We start from the raw sequence: 13468 nt of genomic DNA, 5'->3' as shown, positions 1-13468 counted from the left end.
TATTAAATAAATACTACTTTGAATACTTCATTATATTATTGCGCAATCTTCGAAGAAGAGAGTAATTAAATGCATTCATTCGCCAGTTAGAAGTTACTTTTTGACCAGAAAGCACAAGCATCGATCGATTGATCGATTACCTAAGCTAATTTCCTAAGTTAACGTTAACTTTAGCAAGTCTCCAGACTGCTCCGTCGCCATTCGCCTACAACGCGTGCAATATAGATAGAAAGAATATACCGGCAAGCTCAGATGAAGTTCAAGACTAGCAGACACGTAAATCGCGTCCCTATTCCCTCGCCATTCCTAGTGTTCACCCCAGTAGAGCACCCTCCAATCTCCAAAACATGACCTCGCTCAGCTTTACGCTACTCCCCGATGCTCTACTTCAGCTGCATGATGTGCTCATATGCCTTGCAAAATTTAACGAGAACGTATCGATTGAAGCTGAAGAATCTTTCGTATGGACAATTTTCTGAGTTTTCTTCTTCAATACCTCCTACATTTTGAAGGTTTATTTATTTGTGGCTGGCTGACAGAAAAGTAATGGAGCGGAAACATGACAGCTCCGGTTCTCTGCACTGAATCTGACAAAGTCAGCATATGCATCTTTCAAGTTTGATGCCTCTACATTTTTCTCACAGTATATGTTTGTTGGCTCGGGGCGCATTGCATCCGGCTCTGGGAGGAGAAGTGCGGCAGATAAATTAACCTGTCAACTATACATAAAGGTTCGTGAACGATACTTTTTTTTTTTTTTTTTTTTTTTTTTTTTTTTTTTTTTTTTTTTTTTGGGGGGGGGGGGGGGGAGGGGTCTCCTGTGCCACTCGTGTGTTACTAGTTGCTAATAATTTATCCAGACGCTCTTATCGGTGTTTAGGGCCCGAGCAAGTGACTTCAAAGACCGAGAGACTGCTGTTGAACGTTGTGAAATGCGGCTTCAATACAGTCCGGACGAAACCCAGTGCAGATTTATCATCCAGATGATATGCAGGCATGGTATGGCGCAACCCATTTTTTTTTTTTTTTTTTTTTTTTGGCATTGATTCCTTTTTGTGTTTGGCACGCTAACGTGCGTCATTTAGGGGTCGTCAAGACATACAAATTAACTTACGAAGCTGCGGAAATTCAGCATGCTCTTTTCGACAAATCTAAGACCGAAAACCAATGGGGCATAGATTCCAAGTATCTGCGAGAAATTATTGACCATTTTGGTCATACTGCTGAGCAGTTGGATATATCCTCTGAAAACAATCGAGTGGTGTTCACAAGCTTTACTACAAAAGTTGCAGATGGAAAAGGTAAGGAAGGGGGTGCATTAATTGGTCATGAAAACTGCTTCTAGCCTCTAAATGTCTAACCTTTATCTGCAGAAATCCTCAAGCAACCCGTTCATACGTCGGTAGCTATTGACATCAAAGATTTTGACCATTTCACAGTGGAGGATAAACTCCATGTCGCTATCAACGTCAAGGACTTCAAGGCCATTGTCGTCCACGCGCATTCATTGAGTGCAAGGGTAGTGGCACGATATACCCGTCCATGCCGGCCAATGCAGGTGTCGTACGAAGTAGGTGGGATGACGTGCGAGTTCACGTTAATGACGAGAGGGGAGAGTGGAGAGACGTCGCCCGGATCTGGAAATAGGAATCGCGAGTTATCTGCTCGGCCATATCCACGCTCTACTACCGCCCATTCAAGAGAGCCTACAGCCATTCCGCCACCTGAGATTCCGGAATCTGTCCCGAGAGCTCACCCTCTCCAACCACCGTCGCAAGCAGCAGCCAGAGAGGAAACTCAGACGAGTGTCCTGCCGCACCCGCCACACGCGTCAGTTCCCTTCGAATCATTGTTCGTCCCGGTTGACGACGACCAACAATGGGATGAGCCGAAGTATGGTGATGAGGAGGAGGACACTCTTGGATGGGATACACACATGGATCAGGTATGTCAGGAGTTACTTCTTCGTTTTCGATCGGCAAACCTAACTCAGTTCTATAGGATGCGCTGCAGGCGAGCATTGGAGGGCGGATCCAGGATATCACGCCCACTGGGGCGAGTATGAGACAGCGAAGTGCCCAGGACCAGGAAAGCTCCGTAGCAATACCTCCGACGCAACGGATATCTCAGGTATGTATATCCTTATGTTTTGGCATGCTGATACTGACTTTAGAATAGGTACGAGGGATATTCGATTGACATTGCTGGAGAAGTGGTTTGAATTATATATTGCGTCCTGCATAAAGTAGCCACCTGATAGCTGAATTGGTGGGCTCCGTATGGGGATCGGCAAATTGACAAGAAGGCACGTTTGGCTCCTTCTCTGTTAATATGCTTGATGCGAGCCTTCCACGAGAGGTATATGCATTCAGGCCGTCATAATCCAACTTGTCGCGCAACCTGCTCCTACACCGGTGACCGTCCTGCTGTCTTCAATGCTCAGCGGGATCTCATTCCACCGCCCAGCCACATTGCCCTGTGTATCGGTGTTTGGTCCACAGTTGCCATGCTCACCCCATCCGAATGCCACTACCTCCCCGCTCTCAATTATAGCAACAACATGTTCACTCCCTATTGCCAGCTTCGTCGGCTGTGGAAGCTTTGGTGGAAGTAACTGGCCGCGATCATTTCTGCCCCACGATCTGGTAGACCCATCCTGTCCATGAACATATACACCATGCCAACTGGCTGCTAGCATGGCGTAATTTTTAATCTCCTTCGGTGCACCAGAGATTATGTTCCACTTGTCAGATCCAAAAATTGCAATCTCCCCCGTCTCAGCACTTCCAGCAATGACTGTAAATTCTCTTCCACAGGCAACCTGACAAGCGAAGAATGAAATATCCTCGATCTTTTGCGGTGCCCACAGAATTTTCTTTTGTACATTCCCTTCACCTAGCTGACCTTTCCTCGAGATTCCCCATCCATACACTTCCCCATTCGATAGCGTTGCCGCTGTATGGGAAAGGCTGCTAGAGATAGAAATTACTTCAGCCGCGGGTGGTGGAAAGTCGCGAATCCGCGTGGGACTATTTGCCTGCACGCAATTTGCCCCCAGCCCTAGTTCACCTTTATTGCCCACTCCACAGGCGTAGAGATGACCCCGTTCTGCATCGACGAAAAAGGACGCTTCCCATGTTGCCGAAATGGCCTTGAAGCGATTAACGAAACTCCCGTCTTCTCTGACAAATACCACTCTACTGAATTGTAGTAACGAGGAATGTCTATCAGGATCATGTGCACATCTGCCGTTCTGATTAGTTCCAGCAGCATATACGGCGCCGGACTTGAAAAGCACTAGAGTATGGTTCCCCCCAGCGGCGATTTGGGTGGGTTCATCTGATGCGAGGGGAATGTCGATTCCGTCTGAATGATTTTCTTTATTCTCTTGTACAAAGAGACACCGAGTGGGAGCTGGAACATCGTCCAAGTGGCCGATCCCTAACTGGCCTGAGCCGTTTGAACCAAATGCATAGAGGGGCATTTAGCTTTCGGATCTGGCTTTTTGGCTAATATAATGTTAGAAAGCGACATATGGATGGAAGTGATTATACCAACAGCTCGTTGCATACATATTGTGCAAGATGTGGAAATTGTAGAATAATAAGGTTTGGCGGCCTTTTGTGAGCAGATGCCTAGGTAGCTGAGGAACTATACGCTTATATATATATAGGTATTTCAGGATTTACCAGCGGGGAAAAAAAAACCAATATAGATTAGCTCATAGAATGGGATCGTTGAATATACTGTATGATGTTCTCTTGCCCTGGCTTCATTGGATTAGGTGGTTTCAGCGGAATTTAGTTCATCCGGCGGATCGCTGAAAATAATTTTTGAGCGCGACTAACTCGCGCCGTAGCAGATAGAAGACGGTTCTATCATACCCACAGAAAATTGAGTTGATTTTCCCTTATGATAATAGGGTAGGCTGTTGAGGAACTTGAAATTAAAAGGACTAAATTGTGGTAAGTTTTCCCACCTCGTACCCGTCTACCAGCCCATCCACGGAGATTCCCTAACAAGTTTAGATTTAAACACCGTTGATTCTATTACGGAAGCTCGAGAGAACAGCACAGATTTATTACCCCGAGGAAAGAATCCGGAGGAGGCGTGATTTAAATGCTTCGGTGCAGCAATGTCTGTGCCCGTAGCACATTTGCTACCAGATTGACTGGCAATGGAGTCTCCGTTCTATTCAGTAGACTCCCAGGAGGGCTTCCGGCGAAGCATATTGCTCTGAATGGATCCGAATATAGGAGGAGTATTTCTACCTCGAGGTCCGATAGACGTTCTCCGCGTGGCGCGGAACGTGCCCCACGATTAAGATCAGATGCTCCACGCCGTGCGCCATCCTGGAAGAAGACCGGCTATATGAAATCCAATGTGAAAGATGAGGAGGTCGTTGCAGCAGATCTTGGCGAGGACTCAAAGGTAGGGGCTGACGGGAAATTACAACCAGGTGAGAAAAGAATATGGAGGCCAACGGTGTCGAAGAAGGCAATCGACATTGAATTGGAGTGGGCAAGGGATCGGGTTGCTCTGTCAAACCGAGTGAAGCAGATACTTAAAAAGGGGGACTTTGAGAAGGCAGTTACATTGGTGAGGACGGCCCAGTCGAGGGGCTATGATTGTATGGTTGCTTGGAACGAGCTGTTTGACCATGAGATGAAAAATGATAAGCCGGTTGCGGCTTTCAAGCTTTATAACGACGTGAGAATGAATGCCCTGTTTCCATTCTTGTCAAACATTCCGAAAACTAATAATACTGGATACAGATGAAAAAAAGAGGTCGGAAGCCTAACACATACACCTACACTATTATGTTTCGAGGCTTAGCGCACAGCAGTTCAAATAAAGCAGTACAGATAGCGCGCTCGATTTACAAAAGCTTGTGCTCACCCAGCTCCGGAGTCAAACCCTCTATCCTGCATGCCAACGCCGTTTTGGGCGTTTGTTCCAGACATGGTAATATGGATGCTCTGTGGGAAGTGGCTGGGTCCCTTCCTGAACGTGGTGACGGCGCGCCAGACTCTAGGACTTTTACGATTATACTCAATGGCATCCACACCCGTACAGCCAACGAAATTAAGGCGTTTAATCCGCGTAGTCAAGCGGATGGGATTGCGGAGAAGAGAGCGGCAGCGGTGCGGGAAGGGAAAAGAATATGGGCTGATGTTGTACGTCGATGGAAAATGGGAGCATTTGTTGTCGACCAACCTCTAGTGTCTGCGATGGGGCGTTTGCTTGTTTCTGGCCTACGAAAACGCGATTGCCTCGACGTGTTTGCTCTGCTGCACCAAACGATGGAAGTTCCTTTTCTTGAAGATGTGGAGGCGCAGCTTGGAGCACTCCGAAGCAGAGAGCAAGCGAAACATACAGAGCAAGCGAAACATACAGAGCAAGCGAAACATACAGAGCAAGCGAAACATACAGAGCAAGCGAAACATACAGAGCAAGACGACCTGAAGCCGGCGGAACAGCAACAAGAAGCCACTTCTGAAATCAGCCCAGAGTCAGAGAAGGTGTCAATGGACAGCGATGAAACAGACCCTCTTCTAAACGAGGAACCGAAACAGATATCTGAGGAACCGGAACAGCTGCCCGAAGAGCCGGAACCAGTATCTGAAGAATCGGGATTTCCAGACGAAGAAGCCGAACAATTCAATGAAGAGCCCGAACCATTATCAGAAGCCGAAGAGTTTAAAGGACTATTCAACCCAGTAGACCTCGCGCAGATCCGTAAAACCTCTCAAGCGAATAGGAATTCCCGCCGCCCAAAAATCACCCGCCCCATTCCCACAAACGACGAATTATCCTTGGTACTAGCAGCTTCCCGAACCACGCCAAACGGCATTGCCATTGGTCGAGCGTACTGGGAACATTTCACATCGGGACCTGCACAGTCCGCGATAAAGCCAGACACGCATTCCTTCCACGAATATCTGCGCCTACTGCGCATTGCTCGCTCCAGCGCCGAAACCCTTCGAGTCATTAAAGCCATGCTAACTCGAGCCGGCATGGTTGCGCGCAAAACCTTCGTCATCGCGATAAGTTGTTGTTCCCGCGATCGGAAGAACCCGCACGTACTCGAGACAGCAGGCCAACTGGTCGGCATTATGGATACGGCGCTCATGCAGCCGGAGCCTGAAATCCTCTCGAAGTACGTGGAACTTGTCAGATATGGCATTTCGGAGGAAAGCGTTCAGGAATCCACTCCGGTCCGGTCACGCATGTCGGATCCGCAGACTACCGATCATGTGTTTAAGAAGAGGGTATTAGACGCAATTACCGCTCTGCGGCCTCATGTGGACAAGCTCATATCACTGCTTGCCTACGCGACGCTTTCTAAACATGGCAAAGACGTGGATGATGAAGGGACAAGGGTCAAAGCTGCATCGGAGAGAGTTGCTGAGGGCTCTTGGCCATTCTCTCGGCACTATCTACCTCCCTTTGAGGAGTCAGTTTATATCCTGAAACAGGCCAAGCAACTACATGATCTGGCGCTTAAGGAAAAGTCGCTCAGCGCTGAAGAGCGGACCGCGCTGACAACTGAAAATCAACAGCTGAAGGCCATTCTCAGTCCAAAGAAATAGAGGGGAAAGCATTTTATCAATAATTGTGCCGAATGATTTCATTTATCAGATCCGCTTGCTGCATTTTCTTGTGCATCTGCAATTCCGCTTTTACAACACCTATACCTCTAATTTTTTTCGACGCCCCTCATGGATTCCGTGTCTCGCGTGGCGTCCGTTGTTTGATCGATCCAGCTAATTACCTTACATCTGTATATTTTAGATCCATGCTTCGTCTCTCTGGTTGTTCTTCTACAATTATCATGGAGCACTATCAAGTTCTCATTCTTTCTTATACCTTCTATTGATCATGTACTATATAGACATCATACCCCCCTGTCTTCCCATTCCATTTATTCATGAGGCGCCACGTGTTCTTTGGATGACCGTTCTTTAGGTATGTTTTTGTACGATATATTGTCTGTAGTTGTGCGATTGTGGTGTGAATTTTTTTCTTTTCCTTTTACTGCACTACATCAGAGAATAAAGGCTGGCGTCTTTTTGTTTTCTTCTCATTTTGTCCATTTTGATAAAACCTCCCTCCCATAGCCAGGAAGCTTGGGTTAAGAATATAAAGCCTGTTCTGACTCATGGTAGAAAGTATTTTCCTGTATCACTGAACCGAAACATGTTTACTGAGCATACATAGCCTGCGGCCGCAACACCTAAAGCAACGACGTAGAAGGGTCCGAGTTGAGAGAGGTATTTCGAAGGTAGGAAAAAGGGGGCTTGCATCAATTTCTTTCTTTCTTACTCCTGGACCTGGACCTCGTTTTGGCATTGAATTCCCCGGGTTCCAACTTCTTAAGATAGCGGGCTCTGATAGTTTGTCGATTAGAAATGTCTGGTGGGTTGAAAAACACAAGGGAGCCTGAGAAGAAAAAAAAAAAAAGCGAGCGTCGACATTTTGGTAGATAGTTTCGGAGAATATACCAAACGTATAGAATAATAGTTATTAATGTTGAAAAGCGGAATAGCCAGCTACTTCGTGCATAGATATATAGAAGAAATGTAGTAAATCAGTGGGAGTGGACCTTTTTTATTTTTATTTTTTTTATCCCCTTTCCTGTTAACAGTCGTCGAGACCAACGATAAACCTGGACCCATTTTGGCATACTTCGGCGCTGTCGTCGCACCATTTAACTACGGCAAAAGAGGGGGGGGGGGGGGAACGACGATTTTGATGCCAGGATTGAAAACCAACCCAAGGGCCCTTGAAAAGCCGAACACAAGATAGAAAAGCATGACGGATCACTGCTGGGGTTCGTTCCCTTCCACATGTCGAGCCTTACTTAGCAAGTTGTTCAACCCGAAAGAACTGTTCAAAAAAAGAAAAAAAGCGCATCTAACAGAGCACATACATACATACACATACAGTAATAATAAGTTCAACAAAAAGCGCTGAGTTGATGACCCTGATGATGATACCCGACCTGACCACCAGATTGGAGCTAAAATGGAACGGCGCCAATATCCGTGGAACATCATCAGCTTTTTATTTTTATCGTCTCCCTCGTCATCAATTCTTCACAGGCAAAAATGTCTTCGGTTTTCCCTACCACTTCAATACCACTTCTGATACCAGGCATGTGATCGGCCAGCAGAATAGATAGATAATTGCAATAATAATGGCTTACTGCCGGGTTTATTTAGAAAGTAGCGGCAATATAATTGATATTGAACCCATCTCCTCCTCCTCGAGCCGGCGTGATGTTATCCGGGGCTAATTGTAGTTCCGTTGAATCCTCCTTTTCAAAAAATACTGCCATTATTCCCTCAGCAATAATAATACTAGCTAGCTGTCTAGATAAGTCGGACGCGAACCCTCTTCAAGAGAATAACCAACCGAACCTAAAATGGGATAATATTTTCGGGCAGCAGTTGGGCTGATGGTGGTGCATTGCACTTCCAAGCAAAGCCCCCCCCCCCTGTTGACCACCCCTGGCGCTCGGGAGGTCTGTCTGTCTTGTCATTTTTGTGCCCATGATAGCGAGGGCACATTCTTTCTAAAGAAAAAAAAAAATCTTGCGGATTTTCGTTTTTCATTTTGTGTTTCTTGATGTTGCAAGCCAATAGCCGTGAAAGCAAACTGCATGTTCAATTGGCCAATAAACTATCCTTTTTCTTCAATATCCGCAATACTGAATTTTTATATCCGGTGAAGGGTTATAATAAGAAAAGAGGTTCCTTTCTTCTCATTGAAAATAAAATAAAATAAAATAAAATAAAGTGCCTTACTGTATTATACCTACCAGTGAAAAATTTGCGACAAATAATTTCCTGGACAGACATGATGTTCTCTAGCCTTGAGATGGCGTAACGCCACCTCCATCGAGCCCGAGGACCCTTGGCTAGTTTGTTCCGTCAGAGGGTAAGTTAACTAATAATAATAATAATAATGATTGGAAGTCGCCTAGTAGCAGAGGATCTGAGACGAGGCCTTTCCGACCCTTGGACCCTTGGGTAAATAATGCCATGCCAATGCCTGTTAAATGTATGCAAACGGAGAGGACTGACGACGTGTTCAGCGATTATCCGGGTCTGGCCAGGGCGGTTGTTGATAACAACTACGGCTGTTGGACTAACATATAGCTTCCTTTGGGGGGGGGGAGAAAGACGTTGCCCGCTTTCACTGATATTATTGATCTCATCGAGTTTGAAGAATCATGGCCGAGATAGTTACGTAGTACAACGAGCAATTAGAAGTAGAAGTTTTGCTTTCAGCCTCCGCGCGGGCTAAACCGGTTTCAGGATAGTGGGAGGGGAGGCGGCCCGATGACGTCGTTGCTGGGCGGGGACTTGTCAGGTACCCCTCTCGCCATACCACAGTGGGCCGGTTTCGGTGTATCTCCCGTGTAACTACTACTTAATTTTGGCGGGCTCGAGGGAGGGTTTCGAGAGGGAGGGTTTCGAGGGCGGGGTCAATTGGTTTGCTGTGAATCGCCTGGGTTTCATTCATTCATTGGATTGCAAATTAAAAATATTATTTGGATGCGCCCCAAATGATGATTGGGTTCAAGGGGGCCTAGGTAAAATCTAGCCGACGACTTGCATGCGTTCTGCGCGACGGGTAGATTCCCTGTGACGATTGTTGCTCCAGTTCTCTAGCTAGTTCCCTCTCGCAAATGTAGTTCAGAACAAGGTAACTAACTAACTAACGATGCGCGCTCATTTTGTTGTGGCCATATTTCAATAATAATAATAATCATAATCATAATCATAGATTTGCTCAGTCCCGGACCCCCGCCAAAACGGTGAGTAGAACCAATCCGTAGAATCATAAATAGAGCACAGCATCCGCCCAATCTCAGCTGCCATTTCTCTCCCCTTTTTCCTCCCTTTTTCCTCCCTTTTTCCTCCCTTTTTCCTCCCTTTCCACACAACCTTCAATCTCTTCCCTCCTCCTGTTCAACCAACTCACCCTCAGCTCTTCTTGATATCTTCTCTCCCTAGATTCTCTTAGATCTCCTCTTCTTGTCCACTCTAGCTACTCACCCACACTGTTGTAACCTCTCTCCTGATATCTAGATACAAGGGAACCAACCCCTTTATACTCTACCCCGCCAACCCTACAAACTACAACACAATTAATAAAGCACATTTCCACTGACCCCCCTCTCCTCCCTCAACCATGGGAAAGAAGGCTGTTCATTTTGGTGGCGGCAATATTGGTCGTGGCTTCGTGGCTGAGTTTCTCTACGAGTCTGGCTATGAAGTCGTCTTCGTCGACGTGATGGATAGTATCATCGATTCCCTCCAAAAGACGTCATCCTATATCGTCACAGAGATCAGCGAACAAGGAGAACAGAAAAAAGTCATCACCAACTACCGCGCCATAAACTCTAAACACAACCTGGACGACGTCATTAAGGAGATATCCACCGCTGATGTCGTCACCTGCGCCGTTGGTCCTAACATCCTGAAGTTCATCGCCCCACCGATCGCCAAGGGAATCGATGCTCGAACAGGGTCTAAACCATTAGCTGTCATTGCCTGTGAAAACGCAATTGGAGCCACAGACACCCTGCACGGCTTCGTCAAGGAGAACACTGAAGAATCCCGTCGTGCGTCGCTGTACAGTCGTGCCCAGTTCGCCAACTCCGCCATCGACCGCATCGTGCCCACCCAGGATGCTGATGCCGGCCTCGACGTCAAAATCGAGAAGTTCTACGAGTGGGTCGTGGAGAAGACCCCCTTCGGTGACGTCGGACACCCAGATATCAAGGCTATCCACTGGGTGGATGATTTAGAACCATACATCGAACGCAAGCTGTTCACCGTCAACACTGGCCACGCTACCGCCGCCTACTACGGCTACTCCACCGGCAAGAAGACGATCAACGATGCCCTAAATGACCCCAAGATCCGCAGCGAAGTCAACGCCGCCCTCGCAGAGACCTCAAAACTCATCATCGAGAAACACGGCATCCCCGCCCAGGAACAGGCAGAGTACGTCAAGACGATCATCGCCCGCATCTCCAACCCTTACCTCGAGGACATCGTGCAGCGCGTCGGCCGCGCGCCCCTCCGCAAACTATCGCGCAAGGAACGCTTCATCGGACCCGCTGCACAGCTCGCTGAGCGCGGCCAGAGCGTCACGGCGCTGATGAACGCGGTCGAGCAGGCGCTGAAGTTCCAGAATGTGCCGGACGACGAGGAGAGCTTTGAGCTCTTCAGGATCCTGAAGGAGATGTCTGCCGCGGATGCGACGACGAAGCTCACGGGCCTGGAGAAGGATCATCCGCTGTACCCCCACGTACTGGAGAAGGTTGACAGGGTTCAGAAGGAGACGAAATAATAGTCCTAGACTGACTGACCTCTTCTCCGTCTAGAAGGCCTCTCTTCTTCTTTCTTTCCATTTCTTCTCTTTTTTTTTTTTTTTTTTTTTTTTTTTCATTTATTCTTATACCGGGTTTTCATTCTACAATCGATTTCCCCCCCCCCCCGCCTCCGTAAAACAAAAAGGCAAAAAAAAAAGGCACGCTGGTAATGTGCTATCTATTGGGGAATGGTGTTCTTTTTTCGGCAAAACAATGACATACATGACATGACATGACATTGACATGACAAGGGAAGGGCTAGGGATAACTAGGGCCAGGGATAGGGATAGGGATAGGGATAGGGATAGGGATAGGGAGCAGGAGCAGGAGCACTGGGAAGCGAAATGGGTTTCTTATTTCTTATTTTTTTTTTTTTTTTTTTTTTTTTTTTTTTTTAAAGCAAGCTTTTATGTTACCCAAGTTAGAAATTCGAAATTTCTAGTGTTTTAATGATTTGTATTAACTATTAAACATTAAGATAGCCCTTAGAAGGTAATAAACTTGACTTGATGAATCTTTCATTACTTTTTTCTTTTTTTCTTTTTTTTCTCTCTACTTCTCTGGGTTACTGGATTATTTCCTATGTCCCATAGTTAACTGCACTGTGCAAGCAGTAATTATTGAATATCAAGGGTTCCAATCCATCCCCCCGTGCAATGAGTACTTGTATGTACAGTACATACATTACATATCAACTGCAATCGGTTGTCAGTACGGAGTAGAGAGGCAGGGGATAGATAGGTAGTGGCTCCCTCATTCCTAAGGCGCTTTTTTTCCTTTCAAATTCTTTTTCTGAAACGGAACTTATGTGATGGTTATTAGTTAACTACCTTATCGGACTGGTTGAACGCCGTAGAATTTATTTAATAATGATTCTAGATAACTAAGTTAGTTATGTAGTTGCAGTACATACACGTACTAGCCTGGAACTAAACAATATTCCACAATTGTGGCTTGAAAGAAGGCTTGTGTTTGTTATAAGGTTTGGTGAAGGGGGTGTTCAGCAGGTATTGTATTGCGGGGGCAGAAGGGACAGGGCGGGGATATTTTTTATTTATTTATTTATATTTATTTATTTTATTTATATTTTGGAATTTATATACAGTAACTACCTGCAATGAGACGGAGTAACTAATGAAGTTGAGAGCCGGATCTCAAATGTATGTACAGAGTATATGTCAGGTCACGTGATCTGGCTTACTAATCCTTCCACCATATAACTTTTCACAAGCTAGCAACCTTTCAATCACACAAGCTTTACACCTTTCACAGATTATGAGACTCATTTTGCACAAAATCACTGCCAATTCAGAATTCCTTATCAATATAATCATTATTTAAACTACTGCTTCATTCAATACACTCATCAGAAGTTAAAATTGTCTTATTCTATTAGTATTAATGCATTTAAGATCTTGATGATTAATAATACTACTACTCACTTAAAAAAGAGACTTACAGAAAACACATCACATTTGTAAAAAAAGTAAGAAAAGAGAACAATATTAACAAGAATTTAATAAATAAATATCAAGATAATGAATTCAATACAATCTCACTTATACATATATTCATAATCTCATATTCTTTTCACTGAGTCAGTTGCAGTTAATGATGATGATTCTTTATACTTATACTCTGTCAGTGAACATTCTTCTGAAGCTTTTGAAAGCTTTATTAATAAACACTCTGAAACACTCTCTCAATTCAAAGCTGATTTAAATATAGCTTCTAACATGATCAGATCAGTCTCTTAATCTACTTAATAACTTAATAAAGCTGATTCTCATGAAGTTAACAGTTTAAGTGAGATAAAATCAGATCAACAGATGAAGCATCTTAAGATAATATTTAAAATAGAGAAGAAGAAGTGAAGAGTTCTAGAACTTAAATTATAACTGAAAAAACTCTATTAACAGAGATTCTCTACAGATTAATTATAGAATATTAATAATTATTCTGTCATTATCTCAATAGCTTATACAGTTATATGAAATTCTAATCTCAGTGAAAGATTGAAATTCAATCTTTATAAATCAGATAGCTGTGTTAATAAGATAATCTTTTAATTTAAGA

At 45.1% G+C, this 13468-nt stretch overlaps 4 protein-coding genes across 5 annotated transcripts; 3 read left to right on the top strand and 1 right to left on the bottom strand.

Moving 5' to 3' along the window:
- The first annotated feature begins 204 nt into the window (after positions 1-204).
- BDBG_09235 (DNA repair protein rad9) lies at positions 205-3774 on the top strand. Its single transcript, XM_031723917.1, has 7 exons — positions 205-461; positions 567-731; positions 861-999; positions 1086-1301; positions 1374-1945; positions 2002-2130; positions 2179-3774. Exons 1-7 carry the CDS (start codon positions 348-350, stop codon positions 2197-2199), a joined length of 1356 nt encoding a protein of 451 aa, XP_031581291.1. The 5' UTR covers positions 205-347; the 3' UTR covers positions 2200-3774.
- Positions 822-3929, bottom strand: BDBG_09234. 2 transcript variants are annotated; one of them, XM_031723916.1, is made up of 2 exons: positions 3573-3929; positions 822-3509 (listed from the first exon to the last, which is right to left on the bottom strand). In XM_031723916.1, the coding sequence occupies exon 2, from the start codon at positions 3482-3484 to the stop codon at positions 2369-2371; it is 1116 nt and encodes a 371-aa protein (XP_031581290.1). In that variant the 5' UTR covers positions 3485-3509; positions 3573-3929; the 3' UTR covers positions 822-2368. The 2 variants fall into 2 exon arrangements, with proteins under 2 accessions (XP_031581290.1, XP_002620412.1); XM_002620366.2 differs by having other exon boundaries at positions 1021-3509; positions 3559-3895.
- BDBG_09233 (pentatricopeptide repeat protein) lies at positions 3869-7653 on the top strand. Its single transcript, XM_002620365.2, has 3 exons — positions 3869-3965; positions 4029-4710; positions 4776-7653. The coding sequence occupies exons 2-3, from the start codon at positions 4120-4122 to the stop codon at positions 6591-6593; spliced, it is 2409 nt and encodes an 802-aa protein (XP_002620411.2). The 5' UTR covers positions 3869-3965; positions 4029-4119; the 3' UTR covers positions 6594-7653.
- A 1536-nt stretch (positions 7654-9189) lies between these two features.
- BDBG_09232 (mannitol-1-phosphate 5-dehydrogenase) lies at positions 9190-11942 on the top strand. The gene has a single exon (XM_002620364.2). The coding sequence runs from the start codon at positions 10204-10206 to the stop codon at positions 11368-11370; it is 1167 nt and encodes a 388-aa protein (XP_002620410.1). The 5' UTR covers positions 9190-10203; the 3' UTR covers positions 11371-11942.
- Positions 11943-13468: the final 1526 nt, after the last annotated feature.

Source organism: Blastomyces gilchristii, assembly GCF_000003855.2.
Source record: "Blastomyces gilchristii SLH14081 genomic scaffold supercont1.37, whole genome shotgun sequence".
Taxonomy (NCBI): domain Eukaryota; kingdom Fungi; phylum Ascomycota; class Eurotiomycetes; order Onygenales; family Ajellomycetaceae; genus Blastomyces; species Blastomyces gilchristii.
This window is presented reverse-complemented; position numbering and strand designations above follow the sequence as displayed.

What these genes read in the sequence shown, in the direction of transcription:
- BDBG_09233 (XM_002620365.2), top strand. Translation starts at nt 4,120, where the DNA reads ATGCTTCGGTGCAGCAATGTCTGTGCCCGTAGCACATTTGCTACCAGA. An exon ending in CTTTCAAGCTTTATAACGAC is followed by an intron (nt 4,711 to 4,775) that starts GTGAGAATGAAT and finishes TACTGGATACAG; the next exon opens with ATGAAAAAAAGAGGTCGGAA.
- BDBG_09235 (XM_031723917.1), top strand. Translation starts at nt 348, where the DNA reads ATGACCTCGCTCAGCTTTACGCTACTCCCCGATGCTCTACTTCAGCTG. An exon ending in CCAGATGATATGCAGGCATG is followed by an intron (nt 1,000 to 1,085) that starts GTATGGCGCAAC and finishes TGCGTCATTTAG; the next exon opens with GGGTCGTCAAGACATACAAA. An exon ending in AAAAGTTGCAGATGGAAAAG is followed by an intron (nt 1,302 to 1,373) that starts GTAAGGAAGGGG and finishes CTTTATCTGCAG; the next exon opens with AAATCCTCAAGCAACCCGTT.
- BDBG_09234 (XM_031723916.1), bottom strand. Translation starts at nt 3,484, where the DNA reads ATGCCCCTCTATGCATTTGGTTCAAACGGCTCAGGCCAGTTAGGGATC.
- BDBG_09232 (XM_002620364.2), top strand. Translation starts at nt 10,204, where the DNA reads ATGGGAAAGAAGGCTGTTCATTTTGGTGGCGGCAATATTGGTCGTGGC.